Here is a 27,451-nt window from a genome sequence, read left to right on the forward strand (position 1 = left end):
TTTTCTGCCCAGGCTGCTTTTAACCCAATATCCTCAGATCTCAGCCACCTGCGATTCTAGCTAGAATTACAGGCATGAGCCACCAGCACTCAGCTTCACAGCATGTACTTTTGAAATGGACAATCAAGGTTTAGTAGAGTCTAGTGATTCATCAGTCTTGCAATCTAAGTTTAAGAGCCCAAGGTTTAATAAATAGCATTCTCACAATAATAGCTCTTTTGAAGTCACAAAATCAATTCACTTGGAATAAGGATCTTGGAAATCATCGTATTCTTAATTTTTAATAAAAAATAGCAAGATAATAAGTGTGAAACTCAAGTCTACTAAGTTTAATTCTGTGTTTTCACACTTGTTCTATCTAATCGTATTTCATAGAAGAGATCATAAAAAAGCATCACTTGTAGAAACAAAATCAAATATAAACGTAGGAGTAGTCATTCAGCTGGTAAACCTATGTGCTAATAAATCTAAGATTGCAAATTTAATCTAAATACAATGGAAAAATAAAACCTATTTCATACCCAAAACTATTATTCTGTTAGGAGACATAAACTAGATATCAAGATAGACAATCAGATTGGCCAGTATCTCACAGCTCAAACCTGTTTTTCTTATTAGAAAGCAACATAAGGCACTATCTTTGAGTTGTAAAAAGGGAAAAAAAGCCAGGTACTGGTGGCTACTAGCTACTCAGGAGGCTGAGATCTAAGGATCATGGCACAAAGCCAGCTTGGCAGGAAAGTCTGTGAGACTCTTATCTCCAATTAACTACAAAAAGCCAGAACTGAAGCTGTAGCTCAAGTGGTACACTGCTAGCCCTGAGCAAAAAGAGCTCAAGGACAGCATTCAGGTACTGAGTTCAAGCCTCAGTATTAGCAAAAAAGAAAAAAGAAAAATCCACAGATGAACCCCTCTAATCATTCAATATAATCTTTCAAAAATAATGTATCATAATATCTTATCTCAATGAACAAAAGCCATAACCCCCATACTTAATTATGAAATTATTTAACTGACAATAATGATATGTGCCTGCAATGCTAGCACTCAGGAGGCTGATGCAGACCAACTGCAAGTTGAAGTCAGATTGGGCTACATAGCAAGATCTTGTCTCAAAAAACACCACCACCAGGTGCTGGAGGCTCAAACCTGTAATCCTAGCTACTCAAGAAGCTAAGATCTGAGGATCAAAGTTCAAAACCTGCCCCGGCAGGAAAGTCCTAAACTATAATTAACCACCAAAAAACTGGAAGTGGTACTGTGGCTCAAAAGTGGTAGAATGTTAACAGAGCTCAGGAACAGAGCCCAGGCCCTGAGTCCAAGCCCTACAAATGCCTCCCCACCCCAAAAAATTACTTAATAGAGGAGGAAGAATGATGAAATGGGTGACATCGATCAAGACGCACTATATTCATAAACTGATTAGCTGAATGGTAACTCTTTGTACAATTGCTTAAACATAAATTTTAAAAAATAGTAAGAAAGCTGAAAAAATTTATTAGTAAATACAGAAACATTGACATTCATTTCTAAATATTTTATCTTTCTTCATACATACATACACACACATATTTATCAAAATGAATTCCAGGAAATGGAAATAAAAATAAAAAACGAACCATACAACAAAACAGAAATGTAGCCAAAAACTTTAGTATGAAACTGTATCTCAGCTTTAAGAATTTTACCAGATGATATTAAAGAGACACTACTCAATAAAATTATAGTAACAGACTTACAAATGTCAATACTGCAAAAAATTAAAGACCAATAAGACAAGCTAGATAACAGGTCTGATATATCATGTTCACTGTTTTGTATGATGTACATACCATCAATACTACGGAAATCCAACAAATAAGTTCTACTATCCACTTGGTATAACTGTAGACTCATTTTGGAATAGGTGCTTGTCACAGGATTCTTCCTTCGAACACGCAAATAATATGGGTTTACAACCTAGCATGGGATGTGAGCAAAAACAAGGCCAAAGCAATTACTCCATAAAACATTTTATAGAGCACAGGTTTGTTTGTAAAATGTGTTAATAATCAGAATATTTGTTCTTTTCCTACCTTCCATTCATAATCCAATTGCTTAATTGCTCTACATACTTCTGCCATGATATCAGTTGGTCGACTTTGACTTCTAATGCCCAAATGCCATTTTGCTTTCCTTACACCTTGATGTTTAGATTTCTGAGGGTTTAATTCATCAAGGGTATGGCGTGCCCTTGGTGTTTCAGCAACCAGGAATGGTACTCTTTCTGGATGGGGCCGAGTTAAATGGTGATCATCAAGAAAAGAATCAGGTGGGCTTGTTGCCAAGTAGAAATCTTTGGCTTCGTTCATAATTCTCCTGTTATCTATGATTAGGTGATAGGCAACAGCCAGAGGGTCCTGGTGATTTCTATTATAAAGGCAGCTGAGAACCTCCTCTTCAGAGCATTCAAATTTTTCACATACTTCTTTTAAGGCTTCATCATCAATCATGGTTGAACTATATGATGGGTCTTCAGGAAAGAGATATTTGGGAAGGTCCTGTTTAAACCATTCGTGTTCCCTGAAAGGGGAAAAAGTTGTACAGTTGGGAGAAGAATTCTGAGTAGACTCAAGATTGAAATTAACAGCTGAGAGGAATTTAGGGTATTTATACTTATACTGTGTTACTAAAATCTTTCTAAAATGAGATTGCGATTCTAGTTCACAATTCAAAATGTTTTGGCCTTCCTCTGATTTTAAGGATGTAAGAATAGGAAAAGAAATGTTTACACCTCAAGCTTTAGAACAAATGACAAAGGCAAACACTGGCAAAGTACAACTTACTTCCAACTCAGAAAATAGTGTCTTCATTTTAATACCTTTTAGTAAGCAAAAACAATTTAATAAAAATATCAAGAAACATACATTAAATTCTTACTGTGTGCTAACTTTTATGCTTAATAGTTGGTATATATTGTCTCTCCTCATCCTCAAAATAATTCTATAAAGTTAACAACATACCTTGGTCCTAAATTAAGGACTGAAGTTCTAGTCAGTCAGGAAGTGGCCCAAGGTCATGAAGACAGTAAGTAAAGTCAGACTGCACCCTGTTCTGTGTGACTATTTCCACTTTCTTAACTCTACACATAAAGAGTATTTTTTTTTTTTTTGGGTCCGGTTGTGGGGCCTGAACTCTGGGCCAGGGCGCTGTCCCTCAGCTCTTCAGCTCAAGGCTAGCGCTCTACCACTTGAGCCACAGTGCCACTTCCGGCTTTTTTTCTTTTTGCTTATATGGTGCTGAGGAATCGAACCCAGGGCCTCAAGCTTGCAAGGCAAGCGCTCTACCACTGAGCCACCTTCCCAGCCCATAAAGAGTATTTTTTACTTGAGCTATGGTAAAAACATTCTAGCTAGCTTAAAAAATGAGAAGAAAATACTCCAAAGAGTAACGGTTAAGCTAGATGCGGGTGGCTTACGCCTGTCATCCTAGCTACTTAGGAGGCTGAGATCTGAGGATCTTGATTCAAAGCCAGCCGGGGGCAGGAAAGTCTGTAAGACTCTTATCTCCAATAAACTACTCAGAAAACTGGGAGTGGTGCTGTGGCTCAAATGGTAGAGCACTAGCTTTGAACTAGAGCTGAGGGACAGCATCCAGGCCCAGAGTTCAAGCCCCATGACCGACCAAAAAAAAAAAAAAAGAGGAATGATTATTATGGCTATCTTCTAAGTATTTGTTATTCCTTTCTCTTTTTGGTGCTTTTCTAAGTCTTTCTGTTTTGTAGATAAAGTGTTACCACACAGCTCAGAATACTCTCATACTCTTTTGCTCATAATTTTTTTATTGAGATTAAGTGATTACATAAATTTCACAATAAGATAGTGATACTTAAAAAGTCACAAACACATTCACATTTTAACCTTCATGAGGCAAACTGTCATTATCGTGGTCTATAAAGTTTGTGAATTCTATGGGTTTTGACAATACAACTATTTCTTCCACATCCAGTGATATGTACATTTGTTTCCTTTTGTTTAGTGTAAGCTGTTCCCTCTTTCCCTCTCTCCCTCTCATTCCCTTCCTCCCATCGCTGTCCTTGAGTTGCTCAGTTTGTTTTCATCAATGTCCAAGTGTACTCTCATACTCTTGGTCCTCCTACCTCAGTCCTAAGCACGTATACCACACCTTGATTTCCATATATTTTTTAAAATATGTAAATAAAAAGCAAATACACTTCTCAATTTATTTTAGAAGATGATTTATTGTTTTCCTCTGGTAGTAAAATCATACCCTGTGATTAATAATCTCTTTATTAGTTTGACTTTTTACATAAGGTAATTGGAAGAACAAGCTTCAAGCTCACAAGCAAATCCTCCCTTCTCCTTGGTTACCTTAATGCTTTATTTATCTTAAGATCTCATATCCCATAAGTGGATGCTAAATCCAAAATGTTAGGTGATACAACAAAACTAACAGGACTTAAGAAACAAAGAACTCCCACTCATCTGGTCAAACCACTACTAAATATCCCCATGCTGCTGATCACATGTATGGTGTATAACATGTGAACACTGTTATATGTTGTAGACTGTGATAGACAATTTGCTCCAGGAAAGTTAGAATGAACTTGTGACTTTAAATGAGCATCATTATTCCACAATACTGTGAAATTCCGGAAATTATGAATCACTTAATCACAACCAAAAAAAAAAAAAAAAAAAAAGAACCTCGGGGAAGGTAGGGAGGGAAGGGATGGTAGGGGGAAAACAATGGAGGGGGTAACAATGTTCAAGAGGAAGTGTACTCATTACCTCACTCACGTAACTGTAACCCTCTGTATAGTATCTTTACAATAAAAAAAAATAAAATAAAAAAGATCTCATATCCCTATGGTTTCTTTCTTCCTTATTCTTTTCTAAGAACTGTGGGTCTAGAAATTAGAAGAATTTCTCAAGGAGGAAGAAAATGAATAGAAAAACAAAATTTGCAGCAAATATTTTTAAGCCTTCATAAAAATGGCTCCCTTAAATTTGAGAAGCAGATTTTAATCACTTCTGCCTTATTCCCTTACTCAAATTAGGTTGAGCCCTATAAAACACAACAAACCTAATTTCATGAGATTCAAAGTACACTACTAAGAAAATCCATCTATCTTTGATTAAAATTTTCTCATTCATGAAAACTATACAATAGTTTAGATTACCTGATATCTTTTATTGTGGCCCTCTTCATGGGATCCACCTGCAGCATATGCTTCAAAAGGCTAATCACAGAAGGATTTAAGTATTGAGGGGTATAAAAAATCCCATCACATATCTTTTTAAAAAGAGTTGGCACATGATCATCATCAAACGGAAGCGTTCCACATAATAAAGCATAGAGAATAACCCCACTGCTCCATATGTCCACCTCAGGGCCTGCATAGAGTCTGTAACAGGAAATACCAGTGTTATTAGATAATTGTTAATAATACTAGTTAAAATTAACCAATCATAAAGAAAATATTTCATAAAGAAGATTTTTATCACAATAAAAAAGATTTTTATAATTATTGCTATTACATATAACTATCTTAATCCCACAGTATTATTTTTGAAAACAAATGTAAATAAGGTTTGAAAGTTATAGGACACAACTTAAATTCTGTCTGTTTTATATTACCATGGTGCTTAAATGGTTCCTACCAATAGGGTGAAATCTCAACAAACTGATCAATATTGAACTTAAAAGCAGTTTTTTTTAAGTTACAGAGATTAATTTTTTTTTTTTTTTTGCCACTCCTGGGGCTTGAACTGAGCAGGGCCTGGGTACTGTCCCTGAGCTTCTTTTGCTCAAGGCTATCATTCTACCACTTGAGTCCCAGCACCACTTCTAGCTTTTTTTTAATGTGGTACTGAGGAATCGAATTCAGGGCTTCATGCATGCTAGGCAGGCATTATACCACTAAGTTACATTCTCAGCCCAGATCAAATTCTTTAGTAATAAACCCTGATGCCATGTCTCCCTAAGAACAGGACACCTCGACTATGGAAGGAAGCTGGTTAAGGAGCTCACAGAATATTTTAAACACTCATTTGCAGTAGACTGTGACAACTTTCTTTCTTTTTTGCCAGTCGTGGGGCCTGAACTCTGGGCCTGGGTGGTGTTCCTCAGCTCTTCAGCTCAAGGCTAGCACTCTACCACTAGAGCCACAGCGCCACTTCTGGCTTTTTCTGCTTATGTGGTGCTGAGGAATCAAACCCAAGGCATCATGCATACAAGGCAAGCCTGAGCCACCTTCCTAGTGCCTGTGGACAACTTTCTTAACATACCTCAGAAACTAAATCACCTAACATCTTACTTCAGGGAGAGGGAAAGAATCCCTTAAATTATTAAAATAAATTGCTGAACTGATCAATAAATATTCCTGTGAAGGTAAAAGTTGCCATTCACTCAGACTGATATCCAACTGGACACTGGTGGCTCAAGACTATCCTAGCTACTCAGGAGGCTAAGATCTGAGAATCATAGTTGAAAGCCAGCTTTGAACTCTATATCTCCTATCTCCAAGTAACCACCAGAAAACCAGAAGTGGAGTAAAAAAGCTTAGGGACAGTGTCCAGGCTCTGAATTCAAGACCCAAAACCAATTTAAAAGAAAAGACAATCCACATTGAGAAATCAAATTTCACAATAGTCCACTGAAATATCTATATAATCATAACACATTTCATCTTTATACTGTCCCCAGTTATATGGGTCTTAAGTTGTTTTTTTTTTTCTCAAAAGAATTAAGATAGACAACAAAAATGAAATCATTTTAAAAAGAATTCTGGACCTGAAGTTAACATAAAAATATGATGAAACTTGGTAAGTCTAGTTATTCCAGCCTTATGCACAACTATGCCTTTACAGAATTATCTAGGCAAATAAGCTTAGGAAAATACTTTGACATCAAGTTACTTAGCATGGGAAATATTTAAAGAAACACAAAACAAAGAAATGTAGTTTGGGGGGCTGGGAAGGTGGCTCAGTGGTAGAGTGCTTGCCTTGCATGCATGAGGCCCTGGGTTTGATTCCTCAGCACCACATAAGGAGAAAAAGCCAGAAGTGGTGCTGTGGCTCAAGTGGGAGAGTTCTAGCCTTGAGCTGAAGAGCTGAGAGACAGCGCTCAGGCCCAGAGTTTAGGCCCCATGACTGACCAAAAAAAAAAGAAATGTAGTTTGGAAGAAAAGTTACTAAAAGTTAATTTACAGGGGCAATGATGTAGCTCAGTGGTAGAGTCCTTGCTTGCCTAGGCCCTACATTCAACCCAATACCACAAGAAAACTAAAATAAATAAATGTTAATAAAAGTTTATCTGACAGCTTAAAAAGGTAGCTCATTATAAAAAGCTAACAAACAGGTTCCATTTTTAATCTCAGTAGTTTCACAGTAATAAGGAACAAAAACTCTTACAAATTAAATTTTGTTTCCAACTTTTTAAAAACTTCTACTAGGGGTTTGGAAGAACAGGGAGAGAGCAAGCGAAGTAGTGACAATGTCCAAAAAGAAATGTACTCTTTACCTGACTTATGCAACTCTAACTCCTTTGTACATAACATAGCAACTGTGACTCAACCTGTAGAGTTCCTGTCTAGAAACCCCATGACTATACCCTCCCTCTAAAAAAGCTATACCAGAAAACTGTTCTCATGTTCTCAATGCTAGTAGTCAGAAAATTTATGGTCAAAATTCTTACAATCTTAGCCGGGCGCCGGTGGCTCACGCCTGTAATCCTAGCTACTCAGGAGGCTGAGATCTGAGGATCGCGGTTCAAAGCCAGCCCGGGCAGGAGAGACCATGAGACTCCTATCTCCAATAAACCACCAGAAAACCGGAAGTGGCACTGTAGCTCAAGTGGTAGAGCGCTGGCCTTGAGCTGAAGAGCTGAGGGACAGCACCCAGGCCAAGTTCAAGCCCCACAACCGCCAAAAAAAAAAAAAAATTCTTACAATCTTGTAGTCTACAAAAGATTTAAAGAACAAAAATTCAGCAAAAATAAAGCCTTACTTCTATTTATTTGCTATTTGAAACAATCTTGATCTTACTTAAGTGGCTCAGACTGGCCTCAAACTCTGAATTCTCTGCTTCTGCCCCTTCCCAAGTGATGTACCGCCATACATGTCTGATGTTATTAGCAATAATACATTAGGGCACGGCAACTTCTCAAGACACTTTTTTTTTCCTACCAGAAAACTTAAAGCTACTACAAAATGCAATCTATTTGAAAAAATTTAAAGTTACACATTGCAAATCTACACATTGCATTTTTTACTCTTCATCTAAGTAAATAGTAAACCATTTCTAACTAAAGACACCATAAACTAAAAAATGTAGAAGATTACACAATTATGAAAGTATTAAGGACAGGAGGGTGTAGAATACTACCTTCCTGAAATTACTTCTGGAGCAGCATAGTTAGGTGAGCCACAACTTGTTCTTAAAAATTCACCATCTGACATCATGTTTGAAAGACCTGAAAGTGCACAAGCACAGCTATTCAAGATTTCCAAGGAGAAAAATACCAACAGATCCCCATTAAATAAAGTACGTTAAAGGAATAGATCAGTATATTGTTTCTTTCATTAACGTCTTATAGTCTTTATTTCCAAATATCCTGCACTATGCCCTAAAATGTGCAATCTATTTCAATATTTAAAATTAGTAGAGATAAAAGTTTAATGTGCCAGGTGCCAGTGGCTAAGATCTGAGGATCACAAGTTCAAAGCCAACCTGGGCAGGAAAATCCCCATGAGACTCTTAATCTCCAATTAACCACCAGAAAACGAAAGTGGCACTGTGGCTCAAGTGGTAGAGTGCTAGCTTTGAGCTGAAGAACTAAGGGACAGCGCCCAGGCCCAGAGTTCAAGCCCTACAACTGACAAAAAAAATAAAGTTTAACAAATACATGTTATTGGTTACTTTACTTACTAGAATAAACTTGGCATGTTTAAAGTTTTATTAATGTAGAAACTGCTAGGGAAAAAAATCTCAAACATGAACAGAAACACAAAAACAAAACTGTAATACTGAATCTGAAAGTTCTCCGAAAAGAAATCTTTGCCCATCAAAAATGTGCTGTTAAGACAATCATGGCAGCTTATGAATAAGGAAGTTGAGTAATTTAGCCAGTTTCAAAACAACACAATGACAACAATGACAAAAAAAAAAACACAAAGGTTTAGATGGAACTCTTCAATATACACCGAGGAAAACATTTACAATTTTCTCTGATTTGAATTAAAGCCAACAAAAGAAGAATGTTTCAGTTTCCTTTTTCTTTTACATTTAGTAATGTCAATTTTCATAGAAATTAAAGAAAAAAGTTCAATTTTAATAATAGAATGGGTTTATTTTTGAGCCAGGGTAGGCTTTAACTCAAGATCTTCCTCCCTCTGTCTCCCAAAGGGCTGAGATCACAGGCATGTATCATCAAACCTGACTCTAAAATGTTCCTTAAAAAACAACAGATTTTATTTTATTTTTTATTTTTTTGGGGGGGGGGGAGTTAGTTATTTCCTCTTTATATTTCAGAAGTTCTTTGTTAATGATATCCTTCTTTCCCTAAATTTTCATGTTTATTAAACATTTACCAGCTTGAAAAGACAGGTTTTTAGTGTGAAATTCATTTTTTATCATTTAAAATATGTTAATATTTTATAATTTTGTTCATTTAATTGACCTTTTGGTTCCCAATTTTTTAATAATGCTATCTCATTCATTTTCTTTTTTCTCCATCTATTATCTAAAGAATATACTGGAAATATAGTGCTTTCTCTTTTGCAAATAATGCTATCTTCAAATTATCTTTCCTTGTGTAACTATTTTATAAAAATCAATTCTGCTTTACTGTTTTTGAGTGAGGCCTGCTTTAGCTCCGTGCCTCAAACTCCTCAAAGCTGAGATTACAGGTAGGTGCCACAACGCACAAAATGGGGAACAGTATTTCTCTGTTACATAAAAGCTATCTGAAGAATGTTATAGTCATTAAACCTAATGACAAATGAAACTATAAAAATATCCTTACCAAAATCAGCTATCTTTGCATTCATGTGTGCATCAAGCAGGACATTTTCAGGTTTCAAATCTCTGTGAACCACCATATGCCTGTGACAATAATCCACACCAGAAAGGATTTGCTGAAACAGACGTCGACTTTCTTTTTCATCCAGCTAAAAACAAATGGAAAAGTATCTTAAATGTTGTCTTTTAAAAGGCATCCCCCTACCTATGCCTTCCATCCTACAAATACTTAAATTGCACGAAACCTTCCCAAATGAACGTTGTTCATGAAACACTTCTGATATGGGGAGAAAATAAACACACACCAACTTGGCTTTCTAATCCTTCCATTTGCATAAGACTACATTTCCCAGGTTGCCTTCCTCTATAGCCATTTTCATGAGCTACTTTGAGTAGTTTCCATTTTTACCTGAAACTAGGAATGTTTCTGCTACAAATTATAATTGTTTACTGCTTCATTCTCTTGCCAAATATTTATAGAAAGCATTCAATGTACTACAGCTGCAGATATGATATAGTAAAGAGTAAAACAAAGGCCCTAATCAAGTGAACAAAAATAAAGCAACAAACAAATACAACATCAAGGATGCAGTACTCTGAAGAAAAAGAATGCAGAGTAAGAGTACAGAAAGTGATGCTGAGATTTTAGATCATGAGGAAGAAACAGTTAGGTACTATTAATGAATTACTAAGCACCTTATTATTACACATTGATATAAACATGTTTTAATTTTAACAAATGAAAAACTTTATTTTATACAATAAAGAAATATAAAAGTATCTTTAATGTACTTACTGAAAAAAATACATTGCAACTTCCTTTTCAAAAACCTTTAAAAACTTCTTTGCTTACATTATATTTCTCCACACATGTGATAAGCACTTACTCCTCAACAGTTGTATTTAATAAGGAAGCTATTAATCCTCTAAGCAAATAGTTCTCATATGCAATTTTCTAACAGGTTACAAATTAATATTCTAAAATCAGAATTCTATACCTTAAATGGCATGGATAATCCAGGAAAAAAAGACAAAATACTAATTTCCTTTGAAAGCAATATTATAACTACTAATTTAAGTATTATAAGATACCCTTCCTCTAGGAAAAAAAATTATTATTATTCTAGCAATGTAACCCCTTTATCTCTTCAACTAGAAGTTTATGGGGGGGAAAGTATCTAATAAAAAGTGAAAAAGCAGGAGAATTTATAATTGATGAAACAAAATACAAGAGGTAAAATAATAACGATGTAGGCTACAAAAACCAAAAAGCATTTTATTCATAAAAATTCAGCACAAAAGATAAAAAGAAAATATCTGTAAATGAAGATTAGGCAAGGCAAAGCATATTTCCAGTTACATATCACAGACCTAATCTTTTGCTCGCCTTGAAAACCATTAAAATGACAAAGCAATAAAACAGGCAGGTAAAGACAAAAAGAACCAGACAGACAGCAATCTAGAGCAGCTACAAGCTGGACAGAACATAAAGACTGAGCCACAAGAGAAAGGAAAACCTAAGCCTACAGAGCTAGACAACAGAAATAAACTCATCTATTCCAGAATCCTAGAAAGGCTTAGAAATTTGAGTTTCAGAAACTTCTGAAGGCAGAAGTGAGGGGTGGACTACAGAGACAAAACTGGTTGAAGGAAGGAGCTTTGAAACTCACCCCTAATGGGGAGTAAGACCTGTACTTTATCCTAGTAAGGCTGAACCATTTCTGATCTCAAGGATACCTAAGTAGGCATGAGGCCTTGTGAGGAAAATGTGGGTTAAATGAAAAACAACATCCTAACTACAGAGACTGGCAGCCCTCTTCCATTCCAGCTCCTACAGATCTGACTGCTGACCTACAATCTTCAAGAAAACTGGAAAGTTTCTTCTGCAGTAACTATCAGATCTAAGGAATAGTTGTTCTTATTGACATATGAGAAGTCTCCAACAATTCAATGTTTGGGAAGGACCGCCAATGAATATGCTCCATCAATATGAGCTTGGCATTTAGTACTTCACTCTTAAATATTAGTGGATAGCCAAGAATTGCCATTTATGTGAGGGAGAGTAAAGAACAGAGAAAAATTAAAATAAATGAGAAAGAATGGTGAGCACAGAAGGTTACAGAAACAGTGCAAGGGACCAAAAGACAACTTTAAAAAAACAACAACAACAAAAACTATCTTTCACCAGATAAGGATATTAAAAAAGGATATTTTAAAAAACAAACTACTTATATTTTCAGAAAATAACAATGCCGCTTAAATATAAAATATGACAGCTGAATTTCAATGCCTAAGACTATAGAAGGCAAAATTGAAGAAATTCCTACCATGGAAAAAAAAACAAAGAAACAACAACAAAAAATCAATGAAGACAAAAGATAGGAAATAGTATTAATCCAAGTTTTGCTTGTTTATACATCCTAGAGGATGGGGATAAGAGTTAAAAAGACTGAGAAGGAGAATACCTGCAATGGAAATGAATCATGACAAGAAAACAATACAATTAAAATAAACTTGGTTAATGAGTTGCTTCTGATTAAACAGCTATGCTATGTAAAATGAATAAAAAAAATTAGATTAAGAGTATGAAACTTGTTTTCTCAGTACTAGACACAGATAGGCGTTTTAGTGCCTGGTAATAGTAGCTCAGACCTGACTACTCAGGAGGCGATATAATCCTCAGGAAGAAGATTACAACTAAAGCCAGCCCAGACAGAAAAATCTGAGAGACTCTCTCCAATTAGGAAACAAAATGCTGGACTGGAGCCCTAACTCAAGTGGTAGACCACCAGCCATGACTGAAAAAGTCATGAAAGCGCAAGAGGCCCTGAGTTCAAGCCCCAATACTGGCACCAAAAAAAAAAAAAAAAAAAAAAAGGAGCAAAGAGGAGAGAGGGGAGGGGAGGGAAAGGGAGAGAAGGGGTATATCAGGTAACCTGAATATAAGAAAAAGTGTGGGCTGGGTGCTGGTGGCTCATACCTACAATCCTAGCTACTCAGGAGGCTGAGATGAGGATCACAGTTCAAAGACAGCCCAGGCAGGAAAGTCCATGAGACTCTCATCTCCAGTTAACCATTGAAAAGGTCATAAGTAGAGCTGTGGCTCAAGTGGTAAAGCACTAGCCTTAGGCAAGGAGCTCAGGGACAGTCCCTAGGTTCAGAGTTCAAGCCCTAGGACCAGCAAAAAGAAAAAAGAAAATATGGCCAGCCAGATAGCAACGGTTCATGCCTGTAATTCTAGGTACTCAGAAGGCTGAGATCTGAGGATCACAGTTCAAAACTAGCCTAGGAGGCTGGGAAGGTAGCTCAGTGGTTGAGTGACTGCCTTGCAAGCATGAGGCCCTGGGTTTGATTCCTCAGCACCACATAAGCAGAAAAAGCTAGAAGTGGTGCTGTGGCTCAAGTGGTAGAGCACTAGCCTTGAGCTGAAGAGCTGAGGGACAGTGCCCAGGCCCAGAGTTTAGGCCCCCGGACCAACCAAAAAATAAAAAATAAATAAACAGCCTAGGGGGAGGTGGGAAGGGAAGAGATGGTAGGGGAAAAACAAAGAAGGAGGTAATAATGCTCTATAGGAAATGTACTCATTACTCATGTAACTGTAACCTCTCTGTATAATATTTTTACAATAAAAATATATACAAAAAAATAAAAAATAAAAACCAGCCTAGGGAGGAAAGACTGTAAGACTCTTATCTCCAATTAACCACCAAAAAGCTGTAATGGAGCTGTGAATCACACAGTAGAATGCTAGCCTTAAGCAAAAAAACTCAGGGACAGAACCCAGGTCCTGAGTTCAAGCCCTAGGACTGGCACAAAAAAAAAAAAAACAGGGTTAGTATTCAATTTTTGTGTCTATTAACTTATTGTTTTATGTGTCTACTAAAGTTCCTTCCAGTTCTAAATTCCTTAAGTCTAATTCCTACCTCCTTCATCGAGCCTGTTCTTACTATTCCAGGTACATCAGATTTCTGAAACCAAAAAATGAATGCAATTTAAATGTGGCTAGGATTGACCAGAAAGGCCTAGATCCTTAAGAATTTAATAATATATTTTATAAGGAATAATTATACACAAGAAACATACTAAAAGCCATTTATATGCCTCGACAGCATACATCTGAGAATTATGCGTTCTGGGGTCTAAATCCAATTCTATTAATAAGTCATGTGTCCTTGAGTACACGTATATATTATGAGGCTCCATATCCACATCTCTGTAAGTGAGCTTAACAGATCATCAAGTTGTTTCTAGCTCTAAATAACCTACGATCCTAAACAGTTATTAAGTAGACCTCTTAAAATTGCTGTCTGACATTCTGATACTAATCAGGAATAAAGGAACTTACAAAATATGTACAGGTTTAAATCAGAGCTGCTTACCCTTCCATTTTTACAGATATAATCAAATAGCTCTCCTCCTGAGACATATTCCATCACCATGAAAATATCAGATGGTGTACTGATGACCTGGTACCTGGTGAGAGAAAACATTATCTACTAATATTAAAACATGAATATTAATTCATTCCATAAATATTTCCTAGGCACCTATACCAGGTATTGTGCAAGGAGTTAGGAAAACTGCAGGACATAAACCAATTTTCTACTTTTATATTGTTGATGTTCCTAGAGGCAGAAAGCAGTGAATAAGTGAGCAGTCCCTTAGAGCAATACAGCAAATTCTTCTGCACAGAGCACTTGAGGAAAGCCTCTAATAATGTCACACCTGAGCAGAGCTTTCTGGAAGTCAGGGAGCAAACTATGCCATTATCTGGGAAGAAGTGAACCAGGCAGAGAGACCTGCAAGAGCCAAGGCTCCAGATGACAGCCTGCTTGGCATGTTGAGGAATGAAGGTAAGAGCAAAGTAAGCTGGGAGAGAAACAATGTAGAAGCAAAGTTATAACTGAAGAGAAAAGGACCAGAACTTTAGAAACCAAAGAGGCTTTGTCTTTTCCTGAACTCAAAGTGAAAAGGTCTTTAGTGGTCATGTGGATACTAAAAGGATTACAGGGCAGCAATGTGAATTACTGACTGAATGGTAAAAGTGGAAGCCAAGTCTACTGCCATAGTCTACAAGAGGAATGAAGGTGACTCATATCAATCTGATGGGGAGAAAGGACTGAAAAACAGAGCAGAAACATATTCTGAAGGCTGAGATGAGATGGATGGTAGCTGGTGAGAGAAAGAGAAGTTAACAATGGTTTCTGAATTTTTGTCCTAGATAACTGGAGATGAGATTTGAATATGTACAGTTTGAAATGCCTCATGGACATCCACATGGATATATAAAGCAAGCAGTGGACATAGAGGATTGTAAGAAATGTACACTTACAAGTCATCAGCCTACAGACAGTACTTAAAACTACTTTAATAAATGAGAAGGGGTGAGAGTTAAATATATTTTCAGTATCACAGTTCAACAAAAAAAGCTAAGCAGCTTTAAATTACAACCTACCTAATAAGCAAAATGAGCAATAGGTAAGTTATCTATGCATCCTACAACTGGTGACTATAAAACAACAGTAAAATTACTGTCCTTTGAAACGTTACATCCTAATACATTTTCATTTGTACTTCCTACATAAGCTGTAGAAAAAAAACACAGTGAGAGGAGGGGATCCTTTCCAGTGTATTGTGTCTAGCAAGACTACTGAACAGCATATAGAAATGTGGAAGTATGGAATTTTTGTGCTTAGCCGTCCCCCTCCCCCAACTGCAGTTGAAGCCAGGGCTTCAGTGCAAGCTAGGGAAAATTATTACTAGCAAATCAGTTATTCATTCTACAGCACAGAAGCAACTGAACATTATCAGATAGGTATAGAAAACAGGAAAGAACAAGAAAAATAGCAGTAATATGAACAAGGCTAAAACATGTGGATAAGGGTTAAATACATGAACAGGAAAAAAACTTTTCAAAGCCCTGAAGAAACAGGAAGAAATGTCACTCCTTTTTCTCACTTGTCAATTTAAGTAGGTTAACAAAATGGATTTAAAAAAATGAATGGATTGGAATTAAAATAAATTGAGCTTACAATTTAATTATATGAGGATGCCTGAAAAGCTTGAGGTTTTGAATTTCTCTGCGGATTTTTCCTACCACATCAAGGCTTCGAATCTTCTGCCGATTGAGTATCTTCACAGCAACTTTATGCCCAGTCAATTCATGCTTGCCAACTGTAGAAGAAATAATTTTATAAATTAATAATATATTTAGATGTATTCTAAAAATAGTTTTCATACTCAGAATATACTTTTAACAGATTTGACAATATCCTGTGAAAAGCAGAGGTGAATAAGATTCAAGTAAGGTATTTTGCTATTTTTCTATTTTTTTTTTTTGTCGGTCGTGGGGCTTGAACTCTGGGCCTGAGCGCTGTCCCTCAGCTCTTCAGCTCAAGGCGAGCGCTCTACCACTTGAGCTACAGCGCCACTTCCGGTTTTCTGGTGGTTTATTGGAGATAGGAGTCTCACGGTCTATCCTGCCCGGGCTGGCTTTGAACCGCGATCCTCAGATCTCAGCCTCCTGAGTAGCTAGGATTACAGGCGTGAGCCACCAGCGCCCGGCTATTTTTCTATTTTTGAATTACAGATCAAATCTGGAGTCAATCCCTCCACACTTGCTTAACCTGCCTACAATTTCTCACAAATTTTTGTGGCTCTGTTTCAGCAATGCAAAACTCACTAATGTTATGAGGCTTTATCTTCACAGAACCCAAATAATTTTTGGAGTCCCATATAAAAAGAACCTGGCATGTTTCAGCATTCTAGATGTTCTTGAGAGTGACAGGGCATTAATGTGCACTATCATGGGAAGATGGTGCAGGTGCATGGGAAGATGGTGATATGTCTTCGTCTAAAAAGCTTTGCAAGAGTATCTCAAAATTGAATAATCTAACATATCTTGTCTCTTGGAATAGAAATAATTCTTACTTACCTACTTGTGCTCCCTTTCTAAGTCTTAGTAATTTAAGGCCATCAAGTTATATTCTTTTCCCTTATTCTTATTTAGGAGCAAAAACATTTTCCTTTAACCCAATTACCAACATACTTTCAATATTAAATTTTCAGGAGCATAATATTTATTTTAAATGTAGCATCATATACCAGGTACCGGTGGCTCACCTTATAATCCTAACTATTCAGGAAGCTAAAAATCTGAGGATCACCAGTTCAGCCAGCTCAGGCAGGAAAATCCATGAGACTCTTAGCTTTACTACTAGAAAAAGCTGGAAGTGGAGCTGCAGCTCAAGTGGTAGAGTACTAGCCTTGAACACAAAAAGCCCAGGGACAGCACCTAGGGCTCAGAGGTCAAGCCCTAGGACCAGTACAAAAGAAAAAGAAAAAGAAGTATCATACAACTTAAGAAACACCTATATTACGGCCTCACAATAAACCTATGGAGCAAATACTACCCTACTTAATAGATTAAAAAAAATACTGCAGCTCTAAACATATCTATAATTTGTCAAAGTAAATTACTGTGATCAAGTTGGGCCAGACCTTCTGACTAAAAGTCTACTAATGTATCCTCCCTCTCCACACAACCAGCACCAAGTAGTGAAAAGGAGAAATACCTTAGCACAAAATCAGAAGCACAACTGTTTTCTCAAAACTGGGCTAAAGATTTTATTTGTGTTTGTTTTTTGTTTTGTCGGCCGTGGGGCTTGAACTCTGGGCCTGGGCACTGTCCCTCAGCTCTTCAGCTCAAGGCGAGCCCTCTACCACTTGAGCTACAGCGCCACTTCTGGTTTCCTGGTGATTTATTGGAGATAGGAGTCTCACGGTCTCTCCTGCCTGGGCTGGCTTTGAACCGTTATCCTCAGATCTCAGCCTCCTGAGTAGCTAGAATTACAGGCATGAGCCACCAGCGCCGGCTCTGGGCTAAAGATTTTACATTGAATAGACTTCACTGCAGTCAAACTAACTGCTACTTCATAGTCAATCAGTGAATGCAGTAAACAGACTATGTCAGGAATATGTACGCCCAAAGGATGAACCACCTCTTTTTAAAGCTAAAACTTAACTCTCCAGATGGCTACTATTTTACAATGTAAAACTGTGGTAAACAGGCATATAAGCCATAGAAGACTAGCTCCTCACCCACAGCAAAGGCTACTGGCACTCAATGTCTGCCTAACAGAGCAGATTAATCAACTGAAGATTAGCTAACAATCATGTTATTGCTGTCCAAAGGGAACTTTGTCTAATTATAGAACATTATAACAAGTAATCTTCTATTCAGATATGTAATCCTAAAGTAAAACAAGATCATACATTGAAAGGTAAGATTTTAATAGGCTGGAGAAGACACAAGCAAGTATCTACTAAATATATTCTAGTTACCTAAGCACTTCCTTCCCATTCTAAAATTATTTTCCCTATTAAGAGTGTTAGGGGTGAGAGGTGAGCTTATGAAAGATGAAGATCTGAGAAAGCTACCTTTTTTGTTAACAAACATTTGAGGCATACCAAAACCCCTGTACCACCAGCCAGCTTATAAAGCATTCCAGATACAAGAGAAGCCCTGAGTGACTCCTCCTAGACACCAGCTCCTTTATCTCTTCCCAGAGGTAACCACTATCTTTAATTTACTGTCTGCTTATTACCTGTTTACATGTTTTTGTTATATAAGAATGGATCCATAGAGACCTATATCCACCTAATATTTGATAAGGGAACCAACAACATAGGACAGAATAAAGACAGTAAATGGTGCTGGCAGAATTGGCTATCCATATACAGAAAACTGAAGCTAGATCCTTTATATCACCCTGCACCAGAATCAATTTTAAATGGATCAAAGACCTCAATGCAAGGCCAAATACCAGGAAAATATTACTACAGGAAGAAGGGAAAATACTAGGGTTCCCCTCTGGAAAGCAGTCTGGAAGTTCCTGAAAAGACTAAACATTAGGGGCTGGGAAGGTGGCTCAGTGGTAAAGTGCTTACCTTGCATGCATGAGGCCCTGGGTTCGATTCCTCAGCACCACATAAGCAAAGAAAAAAGCCGGAAGTGGCGCTGTGGCTCAAGTGGTAGAGCGCTAGCCTTGAGCTGAAGAGCTGAGGGACAGCGCCCAGGCCCAGAGTTCAGGCCCCACGACCGGACCCCCCCCCAAAAAAAGACTAAACATAAAGCTTCCCTATGACCCAGCAATTCTCCTCCTGGACATTTATCCAGTAGACCATAAACAAGGCCATACTAAAGCCATCAGCACAACTATGTTGATTACAGTATTGTTTACCATAGCCAAGACACCGATTCAACTCAGATGTCACTCAGCAGACATATCAATCAAGGAAATATTGTATTATATACACAATGGAATTCTTTTTTTTTTTTTGGGTCCAGTCGTGGGGCCTGTACTCTGGGCCTGGGTGTTGTCTCTCAGCTCTTCAGCTCAAGGCTAGCACTCTACCACTTGAGCCACAGCGCCACTTTCAGCTTTTTTCTTTTTGCTTATGTGGTGCTGAGGAATCAAACCCAGGGCCTCAGGCATGCAAGGCAAGCACTCTACCACTGATCCACCTTCCCAGCCCATACACAATAGAATTCTATGCTTCCATCAGAAAGAATGATATTGCCCCATTTGTAAGGAAATGGAAGACTTGGAAAAAATTATATTAAGCAAAGTAAGCCAGACCCAAAGAACTACAGGGCACATGGTTTTCCTCATTTTTTGCAACTGGAATGTGCCTATAAATCTACAAGTAAACACACTGGATGGTGAAAATACAAAAACATACACTTGGGACTCATATAAGATCCTAGACATTCACACTTATGAGACCCAAGGAGAATATTCTTAGGAGTGGATCAAAAAAGTTCAATAGCTATGGGCATTTGATCATATAAAATGATGTTTATCGAAATAAACTCCAAGAAATGGAAACAAGAGGTTTTATGTTATGTTGCTTCTTTTTTTCTCTCCTTTGTTACTGTTTTTGATTTCTGTACCTTTTGTCTTATATGTAAGTTTATCTATTTAGGGGAAAGGAAGGGAAACACAGAAATAGGACAAAGAGTAAACAAATGCAGCAATGATACTCACTAAACAGTATGTTGGAAATGAGCTATGAAACTTTAGGAGGAGGGAAGTCAGAAGGGGAAAAACTGGGAGAATGAGGGAGAGGATGAAACTATTCAAAAGGAAATGTACTCATTACCTGAATCATGTAAATACAGTAGCATAGCTCGGCGCGGTGGCTCACGCCTGCAATCCTCAGGAGGCTGACATCATGAGGATCATGGTTCTAAGCCCAGGCAAAAAACCATCAGAAAATTGGAGGTGGTGCTGTGACGCTGTGGCTCAAGTGGTAGAGTGGTAACCTTGAGCAGATGAGCTCAGGGACGGTGCCCAGGCCCACAGTTCAAGCTCCAGGACCAAAAAACAAAAAACAGTAACACTTCTCATGGTTATTTTTACTAATTTTACTTATTTTGAAAACATGACTACATTACATATAATATACCAAAATCTCCTGCCACCTTGGTTACCTTTCCTTGAGTACTCTATGCTGTGTATTTTTTAAGAAACAGACTGTATTATTCTCTTAAAAATACACTTTTGTGAATGTGTGTGTGTGCGCGTGCGCGCACACATGCTACTGGGGGCTTGAAGTTAACTGTCTAGCCACTGTTCTTGAGCTTTTGTGCTTGACTCTACCATTTGAGCCACAGCTCTACTTCCAATACACCTATTTTTGAAATATATAAGCAATTCATTTACTGAAGACACAGCCAGCTCAATAAAGTGAACATCACCTCTAGAAAAATTCACAAAAACTGCCAATTTAAAATTATAATAAGATTAACTATGTGTGTGTATGTGTGTGTTACTAGAGTTTGAACTCTGCTTTCTAGGCAGCCACTCTTGCCTGCCTCTTGAGCCATACTTCTAACCCTTTTTGCTCTGGAACATAGGTTTTCACTTTCTGCCCAGAACATGGACAATAGTCTTCCTATTGATTTTTTTTTTTTTTTTTGGTCACTTATGGGGCTTGAACATTGGGCCTGGGTGCTGTCCCTGAGCTCTTCAGATCAAGGCTAGTGCTCTACCACTTGAGTTACAGAGCCACTTCCAGTTTTCTGGTAGTTAATTGGAGGTAAGTTTCACAGATTTTCCTGCCTGGGCTGGCTTTGAACCATGATCCTAAGATCTCAGCCTCCTGAGTAGCTAGGATCACAGGCATGAGCCACCGGCACCAGGCTCTATTTATACTTTTCTTGATGGGTAGATTGATTCATCTATCACCTCACGCAATCTTTGTCAGTTGTGAGGCTTGAACTCTGGGCCTGGGCACTGTCCCTGAGCTCTTCAGCTCAAGGTGAGTGCTCTATCACTTGAGCCACAGTGCTACTCCTAGTTTTCTGGGGTTAACTGGAGATAAGTGTCTCAGGACTTTCTTGCCCAGGCTGGCTTTGAACCTCAATCCTCAGATCTCAGCCTACTGAGTAGCTAGGATTACAGGTGTAAGTCATCAGTGGCACCCAGCTTCACCCATCTTTTTCAGATGAGAGGGAGTCTCATGTACTTTTTGTTGTTGTTGTTGGTCCTGGGGCTTGAATGCAGGGCCTGGGCACTGTCCCTGGTCTCTTTAGCTCAAGGCCAGTGCTCTACCACTTTGAGCCACAGTTTCATTTCCTGTTTTCTGGTGGTTTATTGGAGATAGTCTCAAGAACTTTCCTGCCCCTGGCACCCTGATCATCAGATCTCAGTCTCCTAGGTAGCTAGGATTACAGGTTTGAGCCATCAGTGCTGGCTTCTCATGCATTTTGTCTAGGATGGCATCAAATCTAAATCCTTCGGAGTCAACCTCCCTAGTGACTAGGATTATAGGCATGAGCTACTGTGTCAGCTAAAACCTCTTTGTTCATCCGTATTTTTATAACTAAGAGAGGGTACAGAAAGAACTTGCAAGAACCTAGGCTGACATCTTGACAACCAGAAGAAAAGCAATACTTCATAAATAATTCAGCATAATCCCAAATTAACCCTTATTTTGTTTAAATTTTCAAAATGATGTTATTAAGGAGCCAACTTCTTTTAACCTGTAACAATAACTAAACCACAATAAATTTACAACCTCCTCTTCCCAACAAATTAAATGTAACCAGGAATGACATACTGACAAGTATCATATTTTCTTAGAGATTCCATTTCTTTCTTTTTTCTTTTTAACTGAACTTGGGACTCCAAGTATTCTACCACTTGAGGTACACCATTAACCTATTTTTTAATGTAAAATTTACTAATTTGTACAGCCATTTTAAATCATCTCTACTGAAATATATGGCAAATCTTATTACTCCAAAGAATTACTGTCAAGCTAAGGCTGGTGTTAGGGCTAGGAACATTACCATGGCCTTCTCCCAGAGCCTGTATTCTCATTCTCTATCACTAATAATACACTAACAATCCACATTTCTTTGTAGATACATGTCTACCCTCTTGTCTACTCCTATTCAAGTACTTGAAAATAAGATGCTCCTCCAAACGTGCCTATCCAACGGTGGATCACATCCATAAATTAATTGCCACTTTGTATCCCTGGCCAAAAGGATCTAAGGAGTCAATAAGACTCACAAACAAGGTAGGCTGTTTCCTGGCTAAACAGAGGACAATAGGGGAAAAAAGGAGTGTAAGTGAGAGGTGGGTTCTCTTACTTGCTGGCAAAACTGTAACAACTGTCAATTTTAAAATTCTGAGGCTACACATGGTAACCCAGTGCTTGGGAAGCTGAGGCAGGAGGACCATTAAGTTCAAGGTCCGCTTGAGCTCCATGAAGAGACCCTGTCTGAAAAGTAAACGATAGTGAACTGGTTGAAGATTTTGACCAATATCAACTAATACGTTTTTGAACAGATATAATTTTAAACATAAAAGTCTCTGGTACCCTAACTAATGGACTCTCTTATTTGGGGAGTTAGTTGACTTTGACAGAATATAGTATTTCATGAGAGAACTGGCTGGGTGGAGAAGCGAAGGTTAAGGAAAAGCAGAGTCACTGGATTCATGTCACCATCGCATCACAGACCAAATCCATAAAATGAAGGTTTTCTTCTTCCTTTCCAAACTGCTGTGCCAAGAGCACTTCTCCATACAAAAAAGAGACCTAAGACCACTCAGGTCCTTATCAGGAAAATGAGATGAATGTCAGAATCTAAGCAGAACTTTCAGAAAGGTGGAGGGCCTCAAAACTGCCTCATCAGGATTTTCGGAGCTCTAAGGAGTATGTCTTACAAACTAAAAAGCAGTTCATAACTGCTAACAAGAAACATCATAGCTAAAATTAAATACTTAGGAGGCTGAGGCCAGGAAAATTGCAAGTTGGAAGCCAGCAGCTAGCCCCGGGGAACACAGCAAGACTGTCTCAAAAATAAATACGTAAATAAAATTACACAATGTGACTTAGTGGTAGAGTGCCTGCCTAGCATGCATGAAGCCCTGGGTTCAATTCCTCAGTACCACATACACAAAAAAAGCAGAAAGTGGTGCTGGGACTCAAGTTATAGAGTGCTAGCCTTGAGCAAAAGAAACTCAGGGACAGTGCTCAGGCCCTTAGTTCAAGCTCCGGGACTGGCAAAAAGAAAAAAAAGAAGGGAACAAAAACATGTTGCTGGACTAACACAAACCCATCCTAACAGCTGTGTTACCATCCCCTGGCGTACACTTCTTCTTCCCTACATTTTTGACCTTGCAGATTTTTAGAAAAAGGTTTATGCATTTATTTGTTACCCTGTGGACTATGGCCATTTTCCAGTTTTATGAAACTCTGGGAAAGGGCAAGAGAAAAAGAGGGCTCTCTTCTCTTTTGAGCTAAAATCAGAAATGTTTTCTTTAGCTCTGGGAGGACAAGCGTCCGTTAATTCGACGCATCGATTTCCAAGAACTTATCCTTTTGAGTCAAATATTTACTAAGAGCTTACTCTACGCAAATCAGAGATTTTCACAGCACTATGCACGGTTGTTCCCTTTGATATCACCTCCAAGCTTCCTTTCTCCAACACCTCAATAACCACGTGCAGTATTTTGAAGATGAAAACTAAGAAGTATGCCTCACGAAGCTTGCAATTAAAACTTTCTTTTGGAGGGGGTGGGGGAGCAGGAAAACTGCAAGTGTTTGTACCAGGGAGCAAGCCCGTTATTTCGGAATAATACGGGTGTTATTACATAAGAATCTGAGATTCTGCATTTTTCTTAGTCAATTAAAAAAAAAAAAAAAAGGTGTGTCTCGGAGTGTTTCCTAAATATCCCTGAAAATGGGCAGAAAAATCAGCCGCATGACCGGACCAGGAGAGGGGCAGAAGCCAGCCGCAAGACCGGACCAGGAGCGGCCCCGCACCCTCGGCCGTCGCTGACCGGCTTGGTGCACCGCACGTCAAACCCCCCCAAAGGAAAGCTCCCGGGCGCCGACAGGACCGCAGGCAGAACGCCGGCCCGGCGGGCCGCCCGGCCCGCTGCGCACGCCCGTGGACGCCCCGGGACCGAGCCGCGGTCCGTTCCCACGGCGGAGCGGCCTGGCTGGGAAGAAGACGCGGCACGCTCAGGAAGCCTCGGGGACGCGCCGAGGGCCGTCGGGGAAGCGAGGGGCTGGCCCCCGGCCCCGGGCTCGGCCGACGCCCGCCCGCCCGCACCTGGCCGAGATCGCACCTGGGGCCGACCCCGCCCCTCGCCCCGGGCGCCGCGCCGCGGCCCCGCCGTCGCCATGGCGACCGCCCCCGCCCCCCACCGGGCCGCGCCGCGCCGCAGCCCCGCGGCGGCCTCGGGCTCGGCGCCCTCCGGACCCCGGACGCGGGGCGCCGAGGCCGGGGACGCGGGGCGCCCGGGGAGGATGAGCTGGCGCTGGGGAGGAAGGCGCTCCGCTCCGGGCGGCGGCCTCGCCTCGCCCCGCGGGTCCTCACCCTTCACTTTCCCGAAGGTGCCGACGCCCAGCGTGTCGCCCAGGATGTAGTGGCCGATCTTCACCCGCCCGTCGTGCTTCTGCTTCTCGGCTGTCGCCATCTTCCTCCAGGAACTGAGTCTGCGCATGGCGCCGCGGGAGGGGGCGGAGGGGGCGGGCAGGGCCGGCGGGGGCGGGCGGGCGGGGCGGGGGTGGGGACGCGGGAGGGCCGCGGCCAGCCGCCGCCCTGCGCCGCCCGCGCCGGGCCCGCAGCCGGCCGCTGGGCTCAGACGCTCCCCCTGGCGGGGCGGGCTGCGGGGCGCCGGGAGGGTCCGCGGGAGGGGCGGCGGCGAGGACGCGGGAGTGTGTGCGGGAGGGGCGGCGGCGAGGGCGCGGGGAGGGCTGCGGGAGGCGGCGAGGGCGGGGAGGGGGAGGGCGTGCGGGGGCCGGGAGGCGGGCGGCGCCGCCCTAAGGGTCTCCGGGAGGGGCGCGGGTACTCGCACCCTCGCCCCGCTTCCTTTCGGCCCGAGCGCCCGTCCACCTGCACGCGGGGAGGGAGTTTCCCCCTCGTTCGCTGGCTCCTCCGGCCCCGGCGGCGGTCTCTGCCCTCCGGGGGTCCCCGCAGCACCGCCGGGGAGTCAGGTGGAGGGGTGCCGCTGCGGCCCCGGTAGGAAGGGCGGGGGGAGGCTCGGTCAGGGCCGGTAGGGTGCCCCTGAACTCGCCGGGCCGGGGACACCGCCCTGCGGGTGTCCTAACCTTGATCTTGTGTGCTTGTAGGAATTCTAGAAGCCACCGGAGTTTTCCCTTCTACTTTTCCCTCCTCCCACGACCGGCCACTCAGTGGCTGTTGGGCGCCCGGACAGCCCCAGCCTGTGGTCGCGACGCCCTGGGAGCTGCTCCGGTCTCTGTTGTGTTGCAGGTCGCAGGCTGCAGGTGCGGTGTGACAGCGCGGGTACTCGGACCGGTAGGGCTTAACGTGTACTGAAATTTGTGTTTTTAGATTGTCAATGAGACACTTTTTCCACCTTTACCGCTGCGTCCTGCAGATCATTTGACAGATGTTTATTGTATCCGCAGTAGACCTCGCCCCTTGTCTATATAAATAGAACCGTAACATTCCCTATGATATCTAGGGAACGTAAATTCTGCTTTTTTTTTTTTTTAGTAGAATTTTCAAGAGAGTTGTTTGTTACTCAGTTCCTCTCATTTGAACTAGGGTCAGTAGGCAAAAATTCACCTTCCACGAAATAGTATCAAAAACAAAAGACTGAAAATGCCATTTCTTTAATCCCAATGATAATTAACTCTCCTTTGTGTTTATGAAACCAAAGGAACATACATTTAGCATTGTTTAGGCCCAAGGAAAGTACTGCATGGGGAAAGAGAAGTCCCAGTCTTGAGCTTAGAAATATATCCTAGGTATGGGCTGGGAAGTTGGCTCAGTGCTAGAGCGCTTGCCTTGCATGCCTGAGGCCCTGGGTTCGATTTCTCAGCACCACATAAGCTGAAGAGCTGAGGGACAGTGCCCAGGCCCAGAGTTCAGGCCCCACGACTGGACCCCCCCCCCAAAAAAGAGAAATATATCCTAGGTAGACCACAGTACAAACAGCCTTCCTTGATGAAGTTCTACTACATGACAGACTACACTTAGAAGGATTAAAAAAAAAGAAGAAATCTTTGATTAGTGATCTATTTGGGCAACGGGCAGGAGAATCAACACATTCCTCACATCCACCTCCTTGCCTTGTGAGTTTCTGCAACTTGGGCCTCTGGTGTCACTACCAAGCAGAAATCTTTTCCAGGTTCCATGGAGGGGGTGCGCCAGAAATTAACTTTTGACTTCACCAACCCCTGAAATAGCATCTTAAATTCCTTCAAATTTGCATCATGTCTAGAATTTGTATTAGGAAGTTTTTTACTGTTTGTTTTAACCTAAAGAAAAGAAAATAACCTCATCTCTGTGCCAGTTAAAACATTAAAGCTCTTGCAAAGGTCCAAACTGAAGGTGAATTTTGCAAATTTATTTGCAGTCTCTGAAAATATGAAGAATTAAAAATGTAATGCCTTGGAGTGGGGGTGGGGGGACAGAAAAATCAGCTTGTTTTCGTTTTGTATTGTCCGATCTATTTCTATCTAATAAACAGAATTGAAAGCATTCTTGGAGGAACAAAAGGCCTGGAGTAATAGATGAGAAAGCTCGGCGGGAACTTAGTGGTCTTCTTATCTGTCTTACCAGACTCCATTTAAGCAGTTCAAACTGCTCAGTTTTTTAGGTGTTTTTTTTTCTTCTGGTTTTTGTTTGTTGTTGGTCGTGGGGCTTGCACACAGAGCCTTGGCACTGTCTCTGAGCTTTTTTGCACAAGGATAACATTCTACCACTTTGAGCCAGTGTCACTTCTGGTTTTCTGGTGGTTAATAAGATCCATGATCCTCAGCTCTCAGCCTCCTGAGTAGCTAGGATCACAGGTGAGAGCCACCAAGCTAGCCTTTTTTTCCTTCCCTTCCTTCCTTCCTTCCTTCCTTTCTTTCCTTCCTTCCTTCCTTCCTTC

At 40.4% G+C, this 27,451-nt stretch overlaps 1 protein-coding gene across 3 annotated transcripts in view; it reads right to left on the reverse strand.

Annotated features, from left to right (window-relative positions):
• The window catches only part of Prkaa1 (protein kinase AMP-activated catalytic subunit alpha 1), a 29,053-nt gene extending 3,999 nt beyond the window's left edge, over window positions 1–25,054 (reverse strand). Inside the window, exons 1-9 of one of the 3 annotated variants that reach the window (XM_070041095.1) lie at window positions 24,925–25,054; window positions 16,055–16,196; window positions 14,402–14,495; window positions 13,946–13,990; window positions 10,027–10,171; window positions 8,388–8,475; window positions 5,183–5,407; window positions 2,076–2,562; window positions 1,833–1,959 (exon numbers count right to left, since the gene is read on the reverse strand). In XM_070041095.1, the coding sequence (XP_069897196.1) occupies window positions 1,833–1,959; window positions 2,076–2,562; window positions 5,183–5,407; window positions 8,388–8,475; window positions 10,027–10,171; window positions 13,946–13,990; window positions 14,402–14,495; window positions 16,055–16,196; window positions 24,925–25,051 (1,480 nt within the window). In that variant the 5' untranslated portion in view covers window positions 25,052–25,054. Of the gene's footprint in view, window positions 1–1,832; window positions 1,960–2,075; window positions 2,563–5,182; window positions 5,408–8,387; window positions 8,476–10,026; window positions 10,172–13,945; window positions 13,991–14,401; window positions 14,496–16,054; window positions 16,197–22,686; window positions 22,761–24,924 lie in introns of those variants that run through there. The other 2 variants (XM_070041096.1, XM_070041098.1) reach the window with 2 other exon arrangements.
• Between the last annotated feature and the right edge of the window lie 2,397 nt (window positions 25,055–27,451).

This window comes from Dipodomys merriami, unplaced genomic scaffold, assembly GCF_024711535.1.
Source record: "Dipodomys merriami isolate MVZ:Mamm:240054 unplaced genomic scaffold, mDipMer1.0.p SCAF_30, whole genome shotgun sequence".
Lineage (NCBI taxonomy): Eukaryota > Metazoa > Chordata > Mammalia > Rodentia > Heteromyidae > Dipodomys > Dipodomys merriami.